This window comes from Grampus griseus, assembly GCF_964374135.1.
Source record: "Grampus griseus genome assembly, chromosome: 20".
In the NCBI taxonomy this organism is placed as follows: domain Eukaryota; kingdom Metazoa; phylum Chordata; class Mammalia; order Artiodactyla; family Delphinidae; genus Grampus; species Grampus griseus.
In genome coordinates, this window is record NC_139014.1 from 15,890,087 (window position 1) to 15,909,555 (window position 19,469).

The following is a 19,469-nucleotide window of genomic DNA, read 5'->3' on the forward strand; positions in this document are numbered from 1 at the left end:
GTTAGTTTCTGCTGTAAAATGAAGTGGAGTTCCCTGTGCTATACAACAGGTTCTCATGTATTAGATTTTTAAAAAATGTTTTGCTCTGTCCCCAGAACCTCTCCTTTCTTTCGTTAGTTAATTTTCTGTTTTTAATTCAGTATCATACTGTTTTATTATTAACACTTTATATTGTCTTTTAATATCTAATAACGCCTATCTCCCATCATTTTTTTCCCAATTCTTTCTTTGCTAAGAAGTCTTTACCCTTTTTTTAATTCTTTATTTTTTTCATGTGTATTTTACTACTGCTTTGAAATTTCACAAATATTTTGATCAGTGCGGACCTATATAAGTCTATGAATTAATTTAGCAAGTACTGACATGTTACTATCTTAAAGCCTTCTTAACCAGGAACAGTGCTGCCTTCTTTTTACTCCAGTGTTTAACTCAGTTTTCCCACTTTTTGAGTAACCTCCCATTGGATTACTTACCAAAATTTTTAATTTTTTTTATGATTGTAGGTGAGTTTTTTTGTGTGTCTGCATGAACTAGTAGTGGAACCTTTCTGCTCAGTTATATGGTTTTACTCAAATAAAGTGCTTAGTAACCCAACTGCAGGCATAGAAGGTAGATAGGGGTTTGCTAGGCATGTGTCAAAAAGGGACAAGGGATAAGAACATTAAGAATACAGGCAAGATGTGGACCAGGAAATGTAAACTACATAGGAAAGTTAACACAGGAAGGGATTGGTAAATAAGAGGTTTTAGAGAGGTACTGGAAGTCCAGATGAAGTTGAATTGGGAGATATATGAGAATAACTTAGGAGAGGAAGACTGTGAATGAGGTGCAGAATTCTTTCGTTAATGAAGCAGAATGTCTTGAATTTAGTAACTGAGAGTTATAAGGAGAAGGTATGAATCTCAGGAGGAAGGAATTTCACAGAAGGACAAAGGGTAATGCTTGGAAAAAGTTGTGAGAAGCAAGGAGGAAACCAACCTTACTGTGGGATAGGAGGGAATTAGCATCCCTTTGGGAGTGCCGACAGGTCCTCAGGGGAGAACAGGAGTTCAGTGAGGAAAGTGAGGGAAGATCTGTTGAGCAGAAGTCTGAGGTCCAAATGAAAAGATTTAGAACAGTGAGAGGCTTAGAAAGAAGGTAATATAATAGATTGCCCTATTCTGCTCGATTATGTAAAAGCAAGGTTGATTGTGGATAATCTATTTATATATATTTTCATTGATACCTAGGCAAGCCCCCATTTTTGCTGACTTATACTTCTTTCTTTTTTTAAATTTGTTTATTAAAGGGTAGGCAGTTTCTAGTTTATTATAGTTAGGTTCCAAAAGATTGCAAATTAGTGGTTTCAAATTTAGATGAACAGGTTTTCCCATAGAATTGAGGCAGGATTCCAAATTAATCCACAGAAAGCTGTTTAATCCTCTTACTACCTGTGTCTGATACAGTGCTTAACACTTGGAAAGTTGCTCATTGTTAGTTTCTCTCAATATAGAACCTAACTACTCTGTTTGACTATATTTCTATGAGGGAAGATTTTAGAATTTAAGTGCAATGGGAGTAGATACTATCCCAGCTCAATAATAATAACAGTAATTCTACCATTTATTGATTTCTTACTGTGTAGTAGGACTCTGAGTACTTAATATTAATTCCTTATTTAGTCTTCAACAATCCTATAAAATAGACATTGCTATTACCATTTTAGAAATGAAGGAACTAAGACCATTGTTCACCAGGTTTCTACCTGTCTTAATGATTAATGGGCCAGATGTAGAAATTGCATTGAGTATAGTGATCTCCATAAATTGGGCTTAGTTGAAGAGAACTGAATCAGAGTAAAAGGTTCAGCATCTGGTTCTCTTCTCTGTCTTAACCATTATATTGAGAGCCCAAACTCACAGAAATATGTGACTGCAAATGGCAACATTTAAAAAAAATTACACAGTTATGTTAAGGTCATCATTGAGGGAAGTTTTCCAAATACTTCTAAAGATATGGCATATTGTATCATTTTTAGGCCATTGCCTGTGGAAAATTTGATAAATGTTATCTTGTTGCTAAAAATTCAAGTCACTTTGTCATATGGGGGGACAGAAAGGATATCTGGCCCATTGGCCTACTCTTTTACTGTCATCATTAAATTCTTACTGGTGAAAAATATGATGCTTTTTTTGTTTTAATATTCTCTTTATTTATTTATATATTCAATTCATTCATTCACTTATTCGTTCATTTGCCATGCCGTGCAGCTTGCGGGATCTCAGTTCCCTGGCCAGGGATTGAACCCAGACCACGGCCATGAAAGCCTGGAATCCTGACCACTAGGCCACCAGGGAACTCCCAATGCTATTTTTTTTTAATCATCATAGTTTTCATTTTCGTTAGGTGTTAGTGAATTAAGACTCTCATCTTCCCAACGAACTTTTTAAATCCAAGACTCAACTATTTCAATGCATTAACTTAGAGGTTTCACACAAACATCACATACATCAAACTCAATTCATGCAAAACTGGATTCATAATGTTCCCACTGTAATCTGACACCAATATGTCTTAGAAAAGCTTCCTAACTGATCTTCCCATATTTACTCTTTCCTGCCGCTTCCCTTTCCCCCTCCCAAATCAACCCATTCTCTTTACTTTCCTTCTCAAAACGCTTTAGAGATCTATAATAGCTATAATAATTTATCCCTAAATCTTTACATAGCTTGCAAAGCCCTGCACAATCTGGCTGTCTGCTTTCTCCTTATGTATTGTCATTTCCCCCTCAAACGCTAAGGAGCCTTTTAAAAGTTCCTCCAGCCCTCTTATCTGTGGTGTATTTACTCCAAGCATATTTTCAAAGTATTAAAAAATATTAACCCCCATCATATACAACAAGTATAAAACCAGTTAGTACTGAAGTTTAGGAGGTGAACAAATATAGAGAAAATAAAAATTAAGAATAGTATTAAAATACTGAAGTTGTATATGTAGGTGAAGTGTTCAACAACAGAAATGACTCTGAAGGGTGGAACAAATCATATATGTAAAGTACAGCGCCCAGGCATTTGGAAACAGCAAAAAAAGTGATAAAACGGAATTACTTGAGTTTGTGGCTCAGTGTCATGTATATATACCCCACATGAATGTCAGATGACTACTCAGGTATTGCAAATTTAGAAAGTCAATAATAATAATTTAATAATGGCACCTAGAGCTCTTACTATGTGTCAGGTGCTATCCAAAGTACGTATATATTAACTCATTTAATTCTAACAGCACTAAGTACTTAGAAGTAGGTATCACTATATCCTTATTTTACAGATGAAAAAACAGAGGGTCAGAGAAGTTAACTTGCCCTAATAAGTCACATAGCTAATAAGTGGTAGTGCGAAAATCCGAACTCAAGCGGTTTGGCTGTAGGGTCATTACTCTAATCCATGTGCTATACTGTCTGTAGGTGATGTGAGAACTTAAAAGATAATTAAGATGAAATGTGTAGGGACTTCCCTGGTGGTCCAGTGGTTAAGACTTTGCCTTCCAATGCAAGGGGTGTGGGTTCGATCCCTGGTGGGGGAGTTAAGATCCCACATTTTGGCCTTGCAGCCAAAAAAACAAAACATTTAAAAAAAACCCAAAAAAACCCACGGAAGTGATATTGTAACAAAATTCAATAAAGACTTTAAAAAATGGTCCACAGCAAAAAAAATCTTAAAAAAGATGAAATGTGTATCACAAATCATAGATGATTCCATAGGTTTTATGCCCTTTGAATACTTATAACATCAGAGTTTTTGAGAGGGTGGCAAGCAGAGTGCTCTAACCTCTAAGGAGTTCTCTGTGGTATTTGTAGAGTTTATCAAGGCTAGGTAGAGAACACTCACCTCAACAGACTTTTTTAAGTGTTACCAAAACTGGTGCATTTTGGAAAAGGCTGCTCATTTAGATTATAAGCCAACATGAAGAAGAGATGTCTGTCTGATTTAAAAGCACTGAGGGACTAATTCATCTTCCCATTTGATGGAAATGTATGTGAAGGATGCAGGCTTTAAGCTCCTCTTAATTATTTTGGGCTCATATTAAATGACCTAACCTATATTTGAAGCCTAACCTGTTTGTAAGAAGAGGACTTTCAGTATTGTTCTATAACTTTCTGTTTGTTTTTTCACCTAACAATGCATCCTGGAAATCTTTGTCAGTTTTTTTTTTGACAGATGTAGAGTGTTTAATCACATGGATGTACCTTAATTTAACTCGTACATGATTGATTTATCAGTATTACTTTAAGAGTAACTTTGTGGAATCAGTGTTTACTTTATTCCTGTTTATAAAACACAGCCATCTCAGGACCACCCATGAGTTCTGCATCTGCAGATTCAACCAACTCCAGGTGCAGAACCTGCAGCTACAGAGGGCCAGTTGTATATTATGCACCATATAATTCCCAATCACATATTTTAATTAAGGCTGTTAATAAAGGATGGCAAATAAATGTCATGCAGACATCTATAACTATTTCCAGATCCTGGTATTTTGATCTTTGCACACTTACTGGCAAAGCCATGATCAACCTTAAAATTTTTCTGAGTTTAGTACTTGAGGCAGCCACTGTCAGTCAGTTGGCGTTACTGTTCCAGATGAAATCTATTTGTCAGTACTCTACCTTTTTTAGATTTATTATAGCCACTTACTGCTGGTTCACTAGCTATGTTTGGGGCTGTCAAGTTATTTCTGGGAAGCCTCAAAAACCACCCATGTCTCTCCATGTGTTTTACAACCCTTCAAGTTGTTCTGGATTTACTTCACTATCTTATAGTTTCATTAAGCTTAAGATTTGTTTAAACCTCCAATCTATAATCTCACTTAAACATATAGTTTTTAAGTCATCACACTTCAAAAAAGTAGTTGCAGTATGACACTAAAATCACACACACAATATTTGGTATCTTTATACCAAATATTGTGTGTGTGAAAGCACTGAGGGACTAATTCATCTTCCCATTTGATGGAAATGTCCCTGAAGGATGCAAGCTTAAGCTCCTCTTAATTATTTTGGGCTTTTATTAAATGACCTAACCTATATTTGAAGCCTAAACTGTTTGTAAGAAGAGGAGTTTCAGTATTAGGAAATTTTACTACAGTGAAAAATGGACCTAAACATAAGTGTTTGTAAACAAACATTTGATAAAGCATTTTTTTAGCTGAAAGTTGAACTAGTTTTTGGGAGCCATTGTTTATTGGTATAACTAGTTTTTAAAAGCTTACTTTTTTAGATGACAAGAAACTAGGCCTTTGCAAAATCTATAAGAAATCACACTTTCTAACTTATGTGAATTAGCACTTGTATTTCAATGAAATTAACAGTTTGTTCCCACTGCAGTAGAGCTCCTCATTCATTTTTTTGCTTCTGAATCACAGATACTACTATAGATACTATTAACACATATATGCTAAAATTTCTTATCATTTACTACATGTCATTTATTGTACACTTTTTTATACTAGGGTTTCATGAAAAATAAAATGGACCAGAGAAGAAGGGTTCTGTTGGGTTTTGCTTGCACATACATGACATACAACAACAACAGCAAAAAAAAGAAGAAAGAAAGAAAGAAAAGAAAAGAAAAAGGAAAATCTTTATAACAGGAAAATTTCAAATTACTTTTTTATCCCACATCTTTGAGTTAACTTTTCAGGAAGATGTGGCAAGTTTATCTGTACTTTAAAACAGTGATTCTCAAACTTTAGCATGCATCAAAATCACCTGAAGGGTTTATTACAGCACAGATTACTGGTCCCCACTCCCAGAATTACTGATTTTAGGGGTCTGAGCTGATATGGGGCCCAAGAACTTCCATTTCTAACAAGCTCCAAAGTCATGCTGATGCTGGTATAGGGACCACACTTCAGGAACCACTGGCTTAGATGATCCCTCAGCGCCTTGATATTATTACATAACCCATTTTTAGAAGCACAGAACAGATTTTCCCCTCTTTCTTTCTATACCCTTTATTGTTACCTTTCTAGACTCTCATCTGGGGACTTCCCTGGCCCTCCAGTGGTTAAGACTCCGCGCTTCTACTGCAGGGAGCATGGGTTCGATCCCTGGTCCATTGGGGAACTAAGACCCCACATGTCACGTGGCGTGGCCAAAAAGAAAAAAAACCTCTTATCTGGATTGGTTGTGAGGTTGTGAGGATAGAAGTGAGGTGATGGTCAGTTTGGAAGAGAGTAAGGGGAAAAGTGCCACATTTCATTAACTAAGGCATTTCCTAATGTAAAGAAAAGGCAAGCGGTTGATAAATAATTCTGCTCTTGCCATTAAAGAGCAGTTTAATTATTGTTACTGGACAGGTGTCAAGTCTGTCAATTGAGTGTTTAAATAGTGTGGATATTCACAATTTAGAAATTTTTTTCCTTTTTCTTAAATTATCTTGAATATACTCTAGTGTATATTTGGTGTTAGAAGTAAGTGGGTTGGTTTTTTGTGTTTGTTTGTGTTCCAATCTGGTCTTTTTTTAATATACAGATTGATAATTACGTTTATAACCCTGAGTCTCCCTCTCATGAAATTTGACTTCTGTCCTCTCAAAGAGTCTATTAGAAAAATACTACATAAAAACAAGATGCTTTTCTGGTAGTCTATTTAAGGGTAGTTGTGTGCATGTGTTTGCTTTTCTTAAAGATTTACAGAGAATACTACGATTGTCTTCATTGTATTATTTCCTTGGTTCCTTGGGGAACTAACTTTTCTATCAGAATATTATTTCCTTGGTTCCTTGGGGAACTAACTTTTCTGTCAGAAAAGTATTTCTCCTTAATTCAAATTTGAATTAATAAATTGTTTTTTGTATTAAATAACATGGCTGATTTTTTGTTGTTGTTGCTAAACTTGTTTACCTATTGGTAGGTGAAAATGATTACCATTCAACATCCTGAATAATAGGCAATTTTTCTTGTGTGTGTGTTCTTAGTACACTCAGAAGAAGCCTTGTTTTTACTGGCAACCTGTTATTACCGCTCAGGAAAGGCATATAAAGCATATAGACTCTTGAAAGGACACAGTTGTACTACACCGCAATGTAAATACCTGCTTGCAAAATGTTGTGTTGATCTCAGCAAGTAAGTTTCTAAATCTTTTCTATCTAATTTTGTTCTACTTACACTGTAGAATTCTGGATAAAATTCTTTTGATGGATTAAACTCTGACTGACTCCCTTTCTCCCCTCTTTTGATAGTAGAGGTTTGTCTATTTCAGTAACTTTTGAAATGTTTACACTGCTGCTTATGGCATTATTATTTTGTTATGGAGAGATTTCATTGTTATGGTATAAATAATAGAATTTAACTCTGGAGAAACCTAAGTTATAACTAATTCCAATCATTTTCTAAAATGATCCTAAGTGTTATTTCTTCTCCTTTGCTTTCATTGCTAGACCAGTTGGAATAAGCCTGAAAACTTAACTTACCAGTTCATCTGAGATTAATGCTCCCTTATGTCTAGATAGTTGTGTAATTATTTGCCTTTCAAGATCATTCTGTTTGGGAACCATTACTCCTTTGAAGCAAGGAGGCAGATTCAGGAGAACATTTCTTTTGCACAGTACAGTTCAACCAAGTCAGCTGTCCATATTCTGAATCTGGAGGCAGCTAGAGATTTAGCTAGTTGTATTCTGTCAAACTGTTTTCTGTGCTGTGAGAAATGGAATAATGGTAAAGGTGACTAAACAGATAATTGTAAAAGCCTTTGTATTTAGTCTGTAGATTTACAGTGAGAGAATACAAATAAGCCTCATAAAGTCTCCATAGTCTGCTAAATGTTTTATTTGTCCAGTGTCTAATTGATGACTTTTAAATTAAAGCTAGCTAAAATATATACAAAATTTCTGAGACATTTGTTATTGAATTATTTCTACTCCAAAGATTCTAATGTTAAATTCTTTAAAATCTACTTATTTAATTTACCAGTTTCTTAAGCCAGTTCTTATATTAGACATTCTTATCCCATTTATAAATATTTATAGTTTTTAAAAAGTCCCACTGATAGTAACAGAACTTTAGATATCAAGTTTTATGTTTAGGATATACTATGTAAGCTTACTTGAGAGTTTTCCACATGATGATTTGGAAAAAACTTTAAAACACAAACCATTACAAACTCTGATATTCTAAAAATACATAGTGAAATCAGGCAAATTTCTTTTCCCTTTGGGGAACATTTGTAATTTTCTATATCAAGAAAACATAATTGATAAATAGAGATAAAGTGCTATTCAGGTTTTATTTGTAAACCTAAAAATAACTGAGGCCATTAAGTATGCAGTTTTTAATTAATATGTTAGTCTTGTTTAACCTGCTTGCAAATTCATACTTCAAGGAATTATAGAACTAAGAAGGACCTCCACATCTGTTAATGAAGAACCATTCATATTTTCCCCCCAGTATAATGGTCTTCCGTTTCTTTTGACGTGAGTAATGTGTATGTTGCTCAGACTAGATTTGTACGTACAGAGAATAAAGGTAACTGTTTCTGTTTTTAAAAGTAAGACTGAAATTTTAAGATTTACTTTGTCTCCATAGTAAGAGGTACATTAGTAATGAAGAATGTCTTTACACACACTGCTTTTTATATTGACTTTTTTTTTTTTAATGTGTAAATTTGTGTTTTAAAGGCTTGCAGAAGGGGAACAGATCTTATCTGGTGGAGTGTTTAATAAGCAGAAAAGCCATGATGATATTGTTACTGAGTTTGGTGATTCAGCTTGCTTTACTCTTTCATTGTTGGGACATGTATATTGGTAAGTAAGAATGATTCAAATTACCAGAAATTTGTTTCCAGTACTAGAATGCTTTGTGGTTTTAAAAAAACCTATGTTGATCTGTGTTTATCAAATAGCATTTGGTTGAGTAGTACAGTCTTGTAGTTCCGTGATCTTGTTAAACCTGTAAAACAGTAGAGATTTTGATCCTGTCTATGACTGTCCACTTTGCTTTAATGATAAATAGCTACAGCAGCACTACCTAACAATTGAGTGCGCATGTGGGTTTTTTTTTACCTTGGGTGAGGAGAATATCTTCATGTGACCTACTGAGGAAAAAGAAGCGAAGAGTGAAGTTTTTTCTATGATATTAAATATCACCACTGCTCCTTAGAAAGAGGCATGAAGTCATGTTTCAGTAATAAAGAATAGCAGTTCCCATCTGGTATGTCATAATGAATTTGACAAATTTCCTATGATGGTAGCTGAAATGATAGTGATTTTACAAATAATCTTAAAATTTATTTACATTTATTTTAAATTAAGTCTCTTAAAAGCAAGTGAGAATGAATTCAGAGTTATCACTATGGTAATATTGTTCTCACTGATTTTTATTCTGAAATACTCTGAGTTGGGGAGTAATTAGGTAACAGGAATTGTTCAACTGCCCATGGGAGGGTATTTCATGTGTAAATGTCATCTGTTGCATGTGGGAGAAATAATTGAGGATTGCTTATCTAAAGAATTAGGTTAGCATCTGTTCTAAGGTAAATTGAGGCTAGTTTGAATAGCAGTTTTTTTAAAAACCTTGAAAATACCTTTTTGAACAGAATAAATTATTTGGCTGAAATTTGGGGCTCATTTTCAGATGGCACCACTCTTTTGAGAACAGGAGTAAGTAAATATATAATACCAATATCTTCATTTATCTTAATAGAAGGACTTGGAGTAATGGATTTAGTTCATGCAACTATGATTCTTGTCATTTGTTCAAAACACTTTGAGATCCATCCCCTATTATGGCTAGACACCATACTTGGCACTAGGAATGTAAAGATAAATAACTCACTGTCCTCCTCTCCATCCCCAAAGGTTTATAATAAAGTGTAGGAGGAAAGAAGTAGTAAACAAAAGTTTATAAATTTTTATCATCACAATTTAAGTGCTATGATAAAATTTGAGCAGTATTCTGTTCAAATGAGGGAATAATCAGTTCTACCCAGTTGAGAAGAGAGGTAAGATGGTAACTAGGAAAGACTTGATAGAAGAGTCGTTTTTGTTTCTTTTAACTTCTCAATAATAAGAAAATTAGAAAATGGGCAAAATCTTGAACGGACACTTCACCAGAGAGGGTATGTGAATGGTAAATAAGCACATGAAAAGATGTACCAAATCATTAGCCATTAAGGAAAAGCAACTACCATTAGAAGCTATTACATGCCTATTAAAATGGCTAAAATTAAAAGTACTGACAATATCAAGTGCTAATGGGGATGCAGAGCAATGGGATTTCTCATACATTGCTGGTGAGAATGTAAAATGGTACTTGTACATGAATGTTCATAGCAGATTTATTTGTAAAAGCCCAAAAATAGAATCAACTCAAATTCAGTGGGTGAATGAATAAAAAAACTGCATCCATACAATGAACTACTACTCAGCAATAAAGAGGAACAAACGATTGATAAACATAATAACTTGGATTTCAAGGGCATTATGACAAGTGAAAAAAGCCAATTTCAAAATTTTACATACACTATGATATCATTTATATAACATTATTTAATAAAACAAAGTAAGGGAAGGTGTTAAATCACAAAAATGCTATATATATTACTAATTATTTTAAAACAAGATCACTTGTTTAAAAGTTTTTGAAGGTGCAGTTTTATCAAGTCCTAAACATGAAGAAGGAAGGTTTTTCCCCTTCCTCAGAGAAATAAGGATGGGTTATTTTTATTCATCATAAAGTTTAAAAGATTAAGTATCCAATGGGGCACAACCCTGCTTCAAAAACTGGCGCTTCATTTCAGTCATCATACACCTGTCTTGTGACCAAAGTTGCACCCCATAATCTAGAAACCCATGTGTTATTGTTTTGAAGCTACAGCTTGTTAGGTTATCTTTTATCTCCAGTATTTTGATGTAGACAATCATTGGTCTTTTTGTCTACAATACCACATGAAATGTGCATCTTTAGGACACAGCTGATACTAAGTTTGGTTCTTAGATTAACCTATTTCTTCCCAGTGCCATTTAAATAGTTTTTTTAACCCCAATTCTTTGGGAAACTTCTTTCGGAGTTTTAGTTTTTAAAAAAATCCATCTAAAGTTGGGGCACTCCAGGCAGCTTAATTTTATTAAATCTTTCCCCCTTTTTATCTCTCTATTGAACAGAGATCTGTCTCCCAGATTTGGTTATTGTAAGTCCACATCTGACTTCTTCACCAGTTAACTTTTATGTTATTGGGTTGGCCAAAAAGTTTGTTCAGGTTTTTCCGTAACATCCCAAACGAACTTTTTGGCCAACCCAATATTTATACATACCAGTATCTATCCATGTGTGTGCATGTCTGTGTATATCTAATCTCTTCTTAGCAGACATTTTGTTTTACATTTATTTTATGGTCTATTAATCAGATTATGGCTTATTATAAAAATCAGCCTTGCCAACTTATCAAAGGTTTAAGAAAATTTACCTTTTGCTAATGTAAAAAGAGAATATAATTTACATAATACTGGAGAAGAGGATTTTCATCACAAATGATCACCTCTTACATTTTCATAATATTTTTTCTTGAATAGATTATTTTTTTTTTTTTTTTTTTTTTTTTTTTTTTTTTTGCGGTATGCGGGCCTCTCACTGTTGTGGCCTCTCCCGTTGCGGAGCACAGGCTCCGAACGCGCAGGCTCAGCGGCCATGGCTCACGGGCCGAGCCGCGCCGCGGCATGTGGGATCTTCCGAGACCGGGGCACGAACCCGTGTCCCTTGCATCGGCAAGCGGACGCTCAACCACTGCGCCACCAGGGAAGCCCTTGAATAGATTATTTTATCTTTGCTTCATCAGTTCGTCCACCACTTTTCTGGCCATTTAAGTAATTCATATATTCTCCTCAATGCAACTTTAAAAATTATTAGTAAAAGTATTTTATGATATATTGTACAAGCAAAGCAAGGGGGCGAGGCTATTGTAAACAGGAAAGAGGTAATATAAAAATGAGAAATCTAATTTCCTGTCCTCAGAAAGCTTATAATCAATTGCAAGAGAGCACACATGAAAGATAAATAAATTGGGGACTCCCCTGGTGGTCCGTTTGTTAAGACTTCGCTGTCCAGTGCAGGGAGTGCAGGTTCAATCCCTGGTCAGGGAGCTGAGATCTCACATTCCTCCTGGCCAAAAAGCCAAAACAAAAACAGGAGCAGTATTGTAACAAATTCAATAAGGACTTTAAAAATGGTCCACATCAAAAAAAAAATCTTTAAAAAAAAAAAGATAAAGAAATAGACAAACGATAATTAGTTATATAAGCAATGATGGGGCTATATAACATGAGTTAGTTTAGGTCAAACATTGAGATTTCGCTGTACTTTTCTTTTCATGGCCTTATGTTAAAAGTTCCTGAGCATTGATTTGACACTTTCCACTCCTAATTATCACTTGCAAAAAATACTCTTTTTATGTCTTTGCTTTGTTTCCTATTTTTAAGTTACCCCTCTATCCATGGTAAATGATTATATTATTCTTGTTACAACTATTTTTCCTTTAAGAAATTTCATCTAAGCAATCCTAGATATAGACTGATAAAACTTACATTTTCTGAAAGCCTGCCTCCTGCTCCTGCTTCCTTCTTTGTCTGTGTGTTTATTGGGTCAAATTAGGCAAATGTGGGAAGCTAGATAGTCTTCAACTAGTGGTATTTTCTTGTCTTTATTACATCATTTATTCTAGTTTCTATTCACTTGCAAAATTTGAAAGTAAGGCACACCAATATATAGTTACTCAAGGGGGTCTTCTTTTCAGTTCTCTGAGATACACTGACAGCACATAAACAGATTATGTTTTAACTGATAGTTTCATTTGAAGGTTGTTTTGAAAATCTTGGTTAGATGCCATCTGGTCCTTTATAAAACCTTAGGGTTTTGGAAAAATTGCTGTATCTTAATTTTTTTCCATTAGATAATGAAGAATTTCAACCTTAGACCAGGTGAATAGTATTTTTTAACCTGAAAGCTCCAACAAGTCTCACTAACCCTCAATCCCATCTTCCCCCATTTAAAAGCTAGGGAGGGGCTTCCCTGGTGACGCAGTGCTTAAGAATCTGCCTGCCAATGCAGGGGACACAGGTTCGAGCCCTGGTCCAGGAAGATCCCACATTCCGCAGAGCAACTAAGCCCGTGCGCCACAACTACTGAGCCTGCGCCCCAGAGCCTGTGAGCCACAACTACTGAGCCCACATGCCACAACTATTGAAGCTTGAATGCCTAGAGCCCGTGCTCCACAACAAGAGAAGCCACCGCAAGGAGAAGCCCGTGCACCACAACAAAGAGTAGCCCCACTCTCTGCAACTAGAGGAAGCCCGTGCACAGCAATGAAGACTCAGCGCAGCCAAAAATAAAATAAAATAAATTAATTAATTAATTTAAAATAAAATAAAATTAAAGCTAGGGAGGCAACGATGCTGTTCTGATAATTCCCAGATTGTTTCAAGTATATAGGGTCCCAAGAATGTTGTTTATATTCTAAATGTGAGCCTTTATATACCCAATTTAGAAAGAAACATGAATTTTCCTTTAAGTTAAGAGCTGCCACCTCTACTTTGTTAAAAAATCTGATCATTTAAATGTGCTCTTATTTGAAACATTTAATTCACTTTCAAAATTACCACTGGGATTTATATTTAAAATAACAATAAGACTGAAATATTTGGGTGTTTTCCATATTTCCTCAGTAATTCTAATATCCAACAGGAAATTAAAAGCAATATAGTATTTAAGAAGGCTATGATAGCTTGTTTATTTTGTTAACATTCCTTTCAATTCATGTTCTGTTTGCTTTTACCTGACTTTTGACTTGAACTGCCCTAAATAATAGAGGTTGGAGGATGGTAAGAAGGAGAAATTGATAATTTAAGAAAGAATCTAGCAGAGTACTCTCAGAACTTATATAAGATTTACCTAATTTTCTATATCAATAGTTTCTTTGTAATAGATGTTTTAGATTTTATAGCTTGTCTAATCTATTTGTTTGTCTTTACAGCAAGACAGATCGGCTTGCCAAAGGATCAGAATGTTACCAAAAGAGCCTTAGTTTAAATCCTTTCCTCTGGTCCCCCTTTGAATCATTATGTGAAATAGGTAAGCTTGTAGAGGTGGCTACGGGAGGGTTCTTCCATTTCTTCTTCTTCTTTTTTTTCCCCTGCTTAATTTTTGGAGAGTGATACAAATTATCCACAAGAAAAGTATTTTTCAAAGCTAAGGGCTTTTAAAATTGAGAACAAGAAATAAGGTAGAATCATATGTTTTAGGAATAATGTGTCCATTCTTGTGTCCTCTAGAATGAGTTGTATTGTGAGTATAACACTAGCCAAAACAGCATTCTGGGTAAGAAAAGAAATTAAAAGAATGCCCAGAGCAGAAACTGTTCTATAAATAAGACCTGGATAATATGGGGGGAGAGTGTCTCAGTATATATGTTCCAGGATGCATAAAGGATCATTTTAAAACATTGTCGTGTCTTTACATGGAAGTGCTCAAAACTTTAGTATGATTTCTACAGCGTTTCACCTCTTCACCCTCACTCCTTACCTTGAGCAAAATGAGATCTATTTGCTTTCTGCTTTAAAACAAACACAGAAATCTGCATTCTCCTGTGATTTATTATATTTAAAGTCAGTGTCATTGTGGTTTAGTTTATTTCCTGAATTTACAGCTTTATCTTAGGGGTAAACTTTTACGATAAATTGATGGATGGGCTTTTGGGAGATGAATCTGATTCACTGAAACAGAAGAACTTTAAAACTTTGGATAAGGCCTTATTTCCACTGATTTATGCATGCTTGAAAAAAAAATTTAACCTTCGTTTCCTCAGAGGCAAACTTTTTTTTTTCCCCTTCACAGGTGAAAAGCCAGATCCTGACCAAACATTTAAATTAACATCTTTACAGAACTTTAGCAGCTGTCTGCCCAACTCTTGCACAACACTAGTATCTAATCATAGTTTATCTCACAGACAGCCTGAGACAGTTCTTACAGAAACACCCCAGGACACAATTGTAAGTGTATTATACACTAGTGTTCAAAATATTGTGAAAATGAAAATCAATGATCTGAACTAAATAATGTATCATAAATGACATGGTAGAAATTTTCTGTTTCAGGAATTAAACAGATTGAATTTAGAATCTTCCAATTCAAAGTACTCATTGAATACAGATTCTTCAGTGTCTTATATTGATTCAGCTGTAATTTCACCAGATACTGTCCCTCTTGGAACAGGAACTTCCATATTATCTAAACAAGTTCAAAATAAACCAAAAACTGGTCGAAGTTTATTAGGAGGACCAGCTGCTCTTAGCCCATTAACCCCAAGGTAAGACAAATAAAAGATACTTTAAAATGTGCTGTAATATTAAACGATCATATAGTAATTCCTATATTAGTAATATAAATTAATATGAACAGCAACTTCTAAATCATTATGGAAATAGAGGTATTTAATAAGTCAATAATGAACCTATTCCATTTTCAGAAAATGAAGTAATAGAAATACAGTACCTGTGATAAAAATTCCGTCTTAAATATTGGAGAAAATTTTAAAACATGCATTATTCAGCTGGTGTATGCATTAAAAAATACTGTGTTTATGGCTGTGCATCAGTGAACCTCTTAAAATGTTGGATTGCTTATGATAATAATCAGAGTGACAGCAGTGGTTATTGTTAAAGTACTGTATTCCAAAATGGGAAGGAAGAATTGACACCTATTGATATGAAATATTTTGTCAAATTATCAGAAATATATGTATATATAAATATAGGAACCCAGCCCAGAGGAAGCATATCCAAAAGAATCAAAATAAAAAATTATATGTTAGGGGCTTCCCTGGAGGCGCAGTGGTTGAGAGAGAGTCCGCCTGCCGATGCAGGGGACACGGGTTCGTGCCCCGGTTCGGGAAGATCCCACGTGCCGCGGAGCGGCTGGGCCCGTGAGCCATGGCCGCTGAGCCTGCACGTCCGGAGCCTGTGCTCCGCAGCGGGAGAGGCCACAACAGTAAGAGGCCCGCGTACCGCAAAAAAAAAAAAAAATTATATGTTAAAACAGACTATGAGTTGGGTCCCAGTTCCAGGGAGCTACTAAAATAGTATGACCATGAGATTACAAAACTCATTGAATCCACAGATGTGTTCATTGGCTTCTGGAGACATTTTCTCTGTAATAGGGTCTAAATCCCATAAATTGCAAGAATTTGAAGTAATTTGATAATTTGGATCTTAGCTTTTACAAATCCACTCTTCTTTATTTCTAATAAATCTCCTGAGTCAGTAGTTGCTGCTCAATGTAGTTTATTGTTTGATTTTTTTTTTAAATTTTAGTTATGGTGGGTGGAATAGTCTACATTCACAGCTTATTTTTAATCTGCCCCTCAGATCCTAAATGCCCCCAAGACTGATTTGCCATTCTCTTCCTTTTAGACCTTCTAATTTAAGTATACTGCTGCTTTATATATGCCTTGATGACTTTTTGACACCTTGATTTCAACCTCTTCTCAGTTTTGGGATTTTGCCATTAGAAACCCCAAGTCCTGGAGATGGATCCTATTTACAAAACTACACTAATACATCTTCTGTAATTGACGTGCCATCAACCGGAGCCCCTTCAAAAAAGGTATTTTCCGTGTAAAATACAGTTTTGGTATTGATGAAGGAAATTCATTTAAAATTCCAATCTGTTAAAGGCAATTTCAGAATCTAACTTTCTTTAATTGCTGTTGCCTTAGAAGAGTTTATCTAAATGTAAAAGAAAGTTGTCATTATCATAGCCTCCAGTCATAGTAGGAGACACAAAGCTGGTTGCTCTATTGGCCATGTAAGTTTGTAACTCACAAGTATAGTTTAATTCAGCATATAGCTAAATAAACATTCAGATTTTTAATTTCCTTTTTTTAAAAAACAAAATTAAGATTGTTTCTATCACTTCGAAGGTAAATAATGGAAATTATACCTGCCATAGTTTTTGCTTATCCTCACCACTATGTTTGTTTTTTAATTTTACTAATTAACATGATAAAGCCAGCTATTTCTGATAATAAAATTTTTATAGTGGATCCTCATACAGGTGGAGTAAATATGTAATAAATGTATAGTAAAATGAAAAATATTTCACAGTATCCTTATAGTAAATACTGCAACAAGACTGAGTTGCAACTGCGACTCTTTTTATAATATTCTTTTATTAAAGTCTGTGGCAGTAGAAGCCAAAGTGCTGTTTATTTAAAACATATCCGTGGTGCAGGGTATCTTATGTAAGAATTAAATTAGTTATATGTAAAATACTTATTGCCGTGCTTAATAGATGTTTAAGAAATGGAAGCTAAATGAGTCAAACTGGTATGTGAATGACTGATATAGCCCTTTTACCCTCCTAGAGAGACATGTTGCTTCTTGTTTTGTTTTTACTCTTACTCCTGAACTTCCTTAGAGTCAGCAAAATTTTTTTCTATGATAGCTTCTTAATGAGTGATAATAGGAACTCCAAGAGTGGTAAACAGGGACTATAAAGTAGTTAATATGTGGATTATTTTAAATAGGATTTTTTAAAAGTTGGCAACTACCTGCTGTTGTATTATTATGGGAGTGAAATATAAATGTGGAAATTAGTTTATTACAGTTATGAGAAGGCATAGCAGGATGGTGGTTAGCATGCCAGGTGAAGTAGGCCAAAACCATGTGAGTCAGAGTAATTAAGGACAAGTTAGGCAATGAACAGTTACATGATTTCATTGCCCAGTCTCAACCTCTTCCTGTCTCAACCTCTTCTGCCTCTGTTCTATTACAAGACATTCCTGGAAAAGGTATACTTCTAGGTCTGCCTGCAGTATCAACTAAAAATATCAAACCAAGTAGTGAGTTTAGTAGATAGTACTTTGCTAAATAAGGACCAGAGTTGACTAAGTTTTGTCCCTTGTGTGAATGTAGAGGTGCTAATCTGGGGAAGGAAGAGGAGGAAGTGTTATAAAAGTTTTATTGAAGGGAGTGGTAGATTAGGTGAAAATATTCAGTGGATAGTTATAGAGGAAAGACTCTGGCCAAGTGATAGAAATAATAATTGAAGGGTTAGAATGGCCAGGCTCTCCTAGGGAAAGAGAGAGTAGCTAAAGATCTTAATTTGGTAGTAAAAAAATTTTTTAGTATCCACTGACACAGTAGCCAGAGATCACTTTATCAAGAAGTTAAGTGAGGACCTCCCTCGCGGTCCAGTGGTTAAGACTCTGTGCTTCCACTGCAAGGGGACATGGCTTCATCCTTGGTTGGGGAACTAAGATCCCTCATTATGTGTGGCGCAGCCAAAAAAGAAAAAAAAAGGTTAAGTGATTAAAATAAATAGAAATAAGGTAGTAAATTAGAGAAAAGAGAAGGGGCAAGCAGAGACCAGTTAATAGAAGATTGAACACACCAGAAAGAAATGCTAATTCTAAGAGCAATATTCTTAGAATTTGGAAAATAATCAGATGATTTTTTTTTAATCTACTCCTCTGAATTACTCTAGAACTGTTTTTACTAAGTGCCAAAGAAGGGATATAAAATCTTGCTGTATTATTATTTTTTTATGTATACTAAGTTAGATCATAAATCTTGAGAATAGTAGCTGTCTTAAAGTTCTTCAGCATTTAGCCCAACTGGGAAAGATATATAAATAAATGGCTTCTAGGAATTTTGAGCCTTTCCCTGGAAACTAAAGTTGAAAGATGAAAGGATAGTGTAAGGGTAAAAATACTGAGGTTAATATGAAGAAATAGGCTGATGTTCATTCTAATATAACATTAAATTAACCTAAAATGACATAAATAATGACATTAATAGTTTGTGTTTTCAGATGACAGACGGTATATAATATGAAATCTTGTATTAGGAAAATGTAGATGGGCACATCATGATGTCTTTTATCATTTACAGTGCAATTTATAATTCACAAACCTTAGACTTTTTGTGTTTTACAGTCTGTTGCCAGAATCGGCCAAACTGGAACAAAGTCTGTCTTCTCACAGAGTGGAAACAGTCGAGAGGTAACTCCAATTCTTGTTGCACAAACACAAAGTTCTGGCCCACAAACAAGGTATTTATTATGGTGTCATTATTTGATACTGTTCATTATTTGATATTGTTTCTTATTGTGAAACATGATTGTAATCCTTCAGTTTAGGCAGGTTTTGACTGTCCCAAGAATTCTAGAATGACTATTTTAAATTTTGAATATGTTAAATTTGAAATTTCTAACTTACTGAAAAACGAGTTTAATTTTTAGTTGAGTATTATTATGCAAGTAAAGACAAGAGTTAGCTAAAATACCTTTTTACTCTAATTGCCTCATGAATTTGTTTGAACTAGATATTCTGAGCAGTCCTCCAAAATAATTTTCTTCTTTTTTTATATGACCTTCTCCACTGGTCAAGTACAGATAGATTATTCTCGCCTTCCCCTATTATGCATTTCTATAAACGGATCATAATA

At 34.7% G+C, this 19,469-nt stretch overlaps 1 protein-coding gene across 9 annotated transcripts in view; it reads left to right on the plus strand.

Moving 5' to 3' along the window:
• The window catches only part of CDC27 (cell division cycle 27), a 58,889-nt gene that overhangs the window by 13,094 nt on the left and 26,326 nt on the right, over nucleotides 1-19,469 (plus strand). For 5 of the 9 annotated variants that reach the window (XR_014298382.1, XM_082679972.1, XM_082679976.1 and 2 more), the window contains exons 3-9: nucleotides 6,957-7,104; nucleotides 8,655-8,780; nucleotides 14,000-14,097; nucleotides 14,860-15,014; nucleotides 15,120-15,331; nucleotides 16,512-16,626; nucleotides 18,941-19,074. Coding sequence is in view for 8 of the 9 variants with exons in the window: in XM_082679972.1 (XP_082536098.1) it covers nucleotides 6,957-7,104; nucleotides 8,655-8,780; nucleotides 14,000-14,097; nucleotides 14,860-15,014; nucleotides 15,120-15,331; nucleotides 16,512-16,626; nucleotides 18,941-19,074 (988 nt within the window). In the remaining variant the exon portion in view is untranslated. The remainder of the gene's footprint in view (nucleotides 1-6,956; nucleotides 7,105-8,654; nucleotides 8,781-13,999; nucleotides 14,098-14,859; nucleotides 15,015-15,119; nucleotides 15,332-16,511; nucleotides 16,627-18,940; nucleotides 19,075-19,469) is intronic. The other 4 variants (XM_082679974.1, XM_082679977.1, XM_082679975.1 and 1 more) reach the window with 1 other exon arrangement.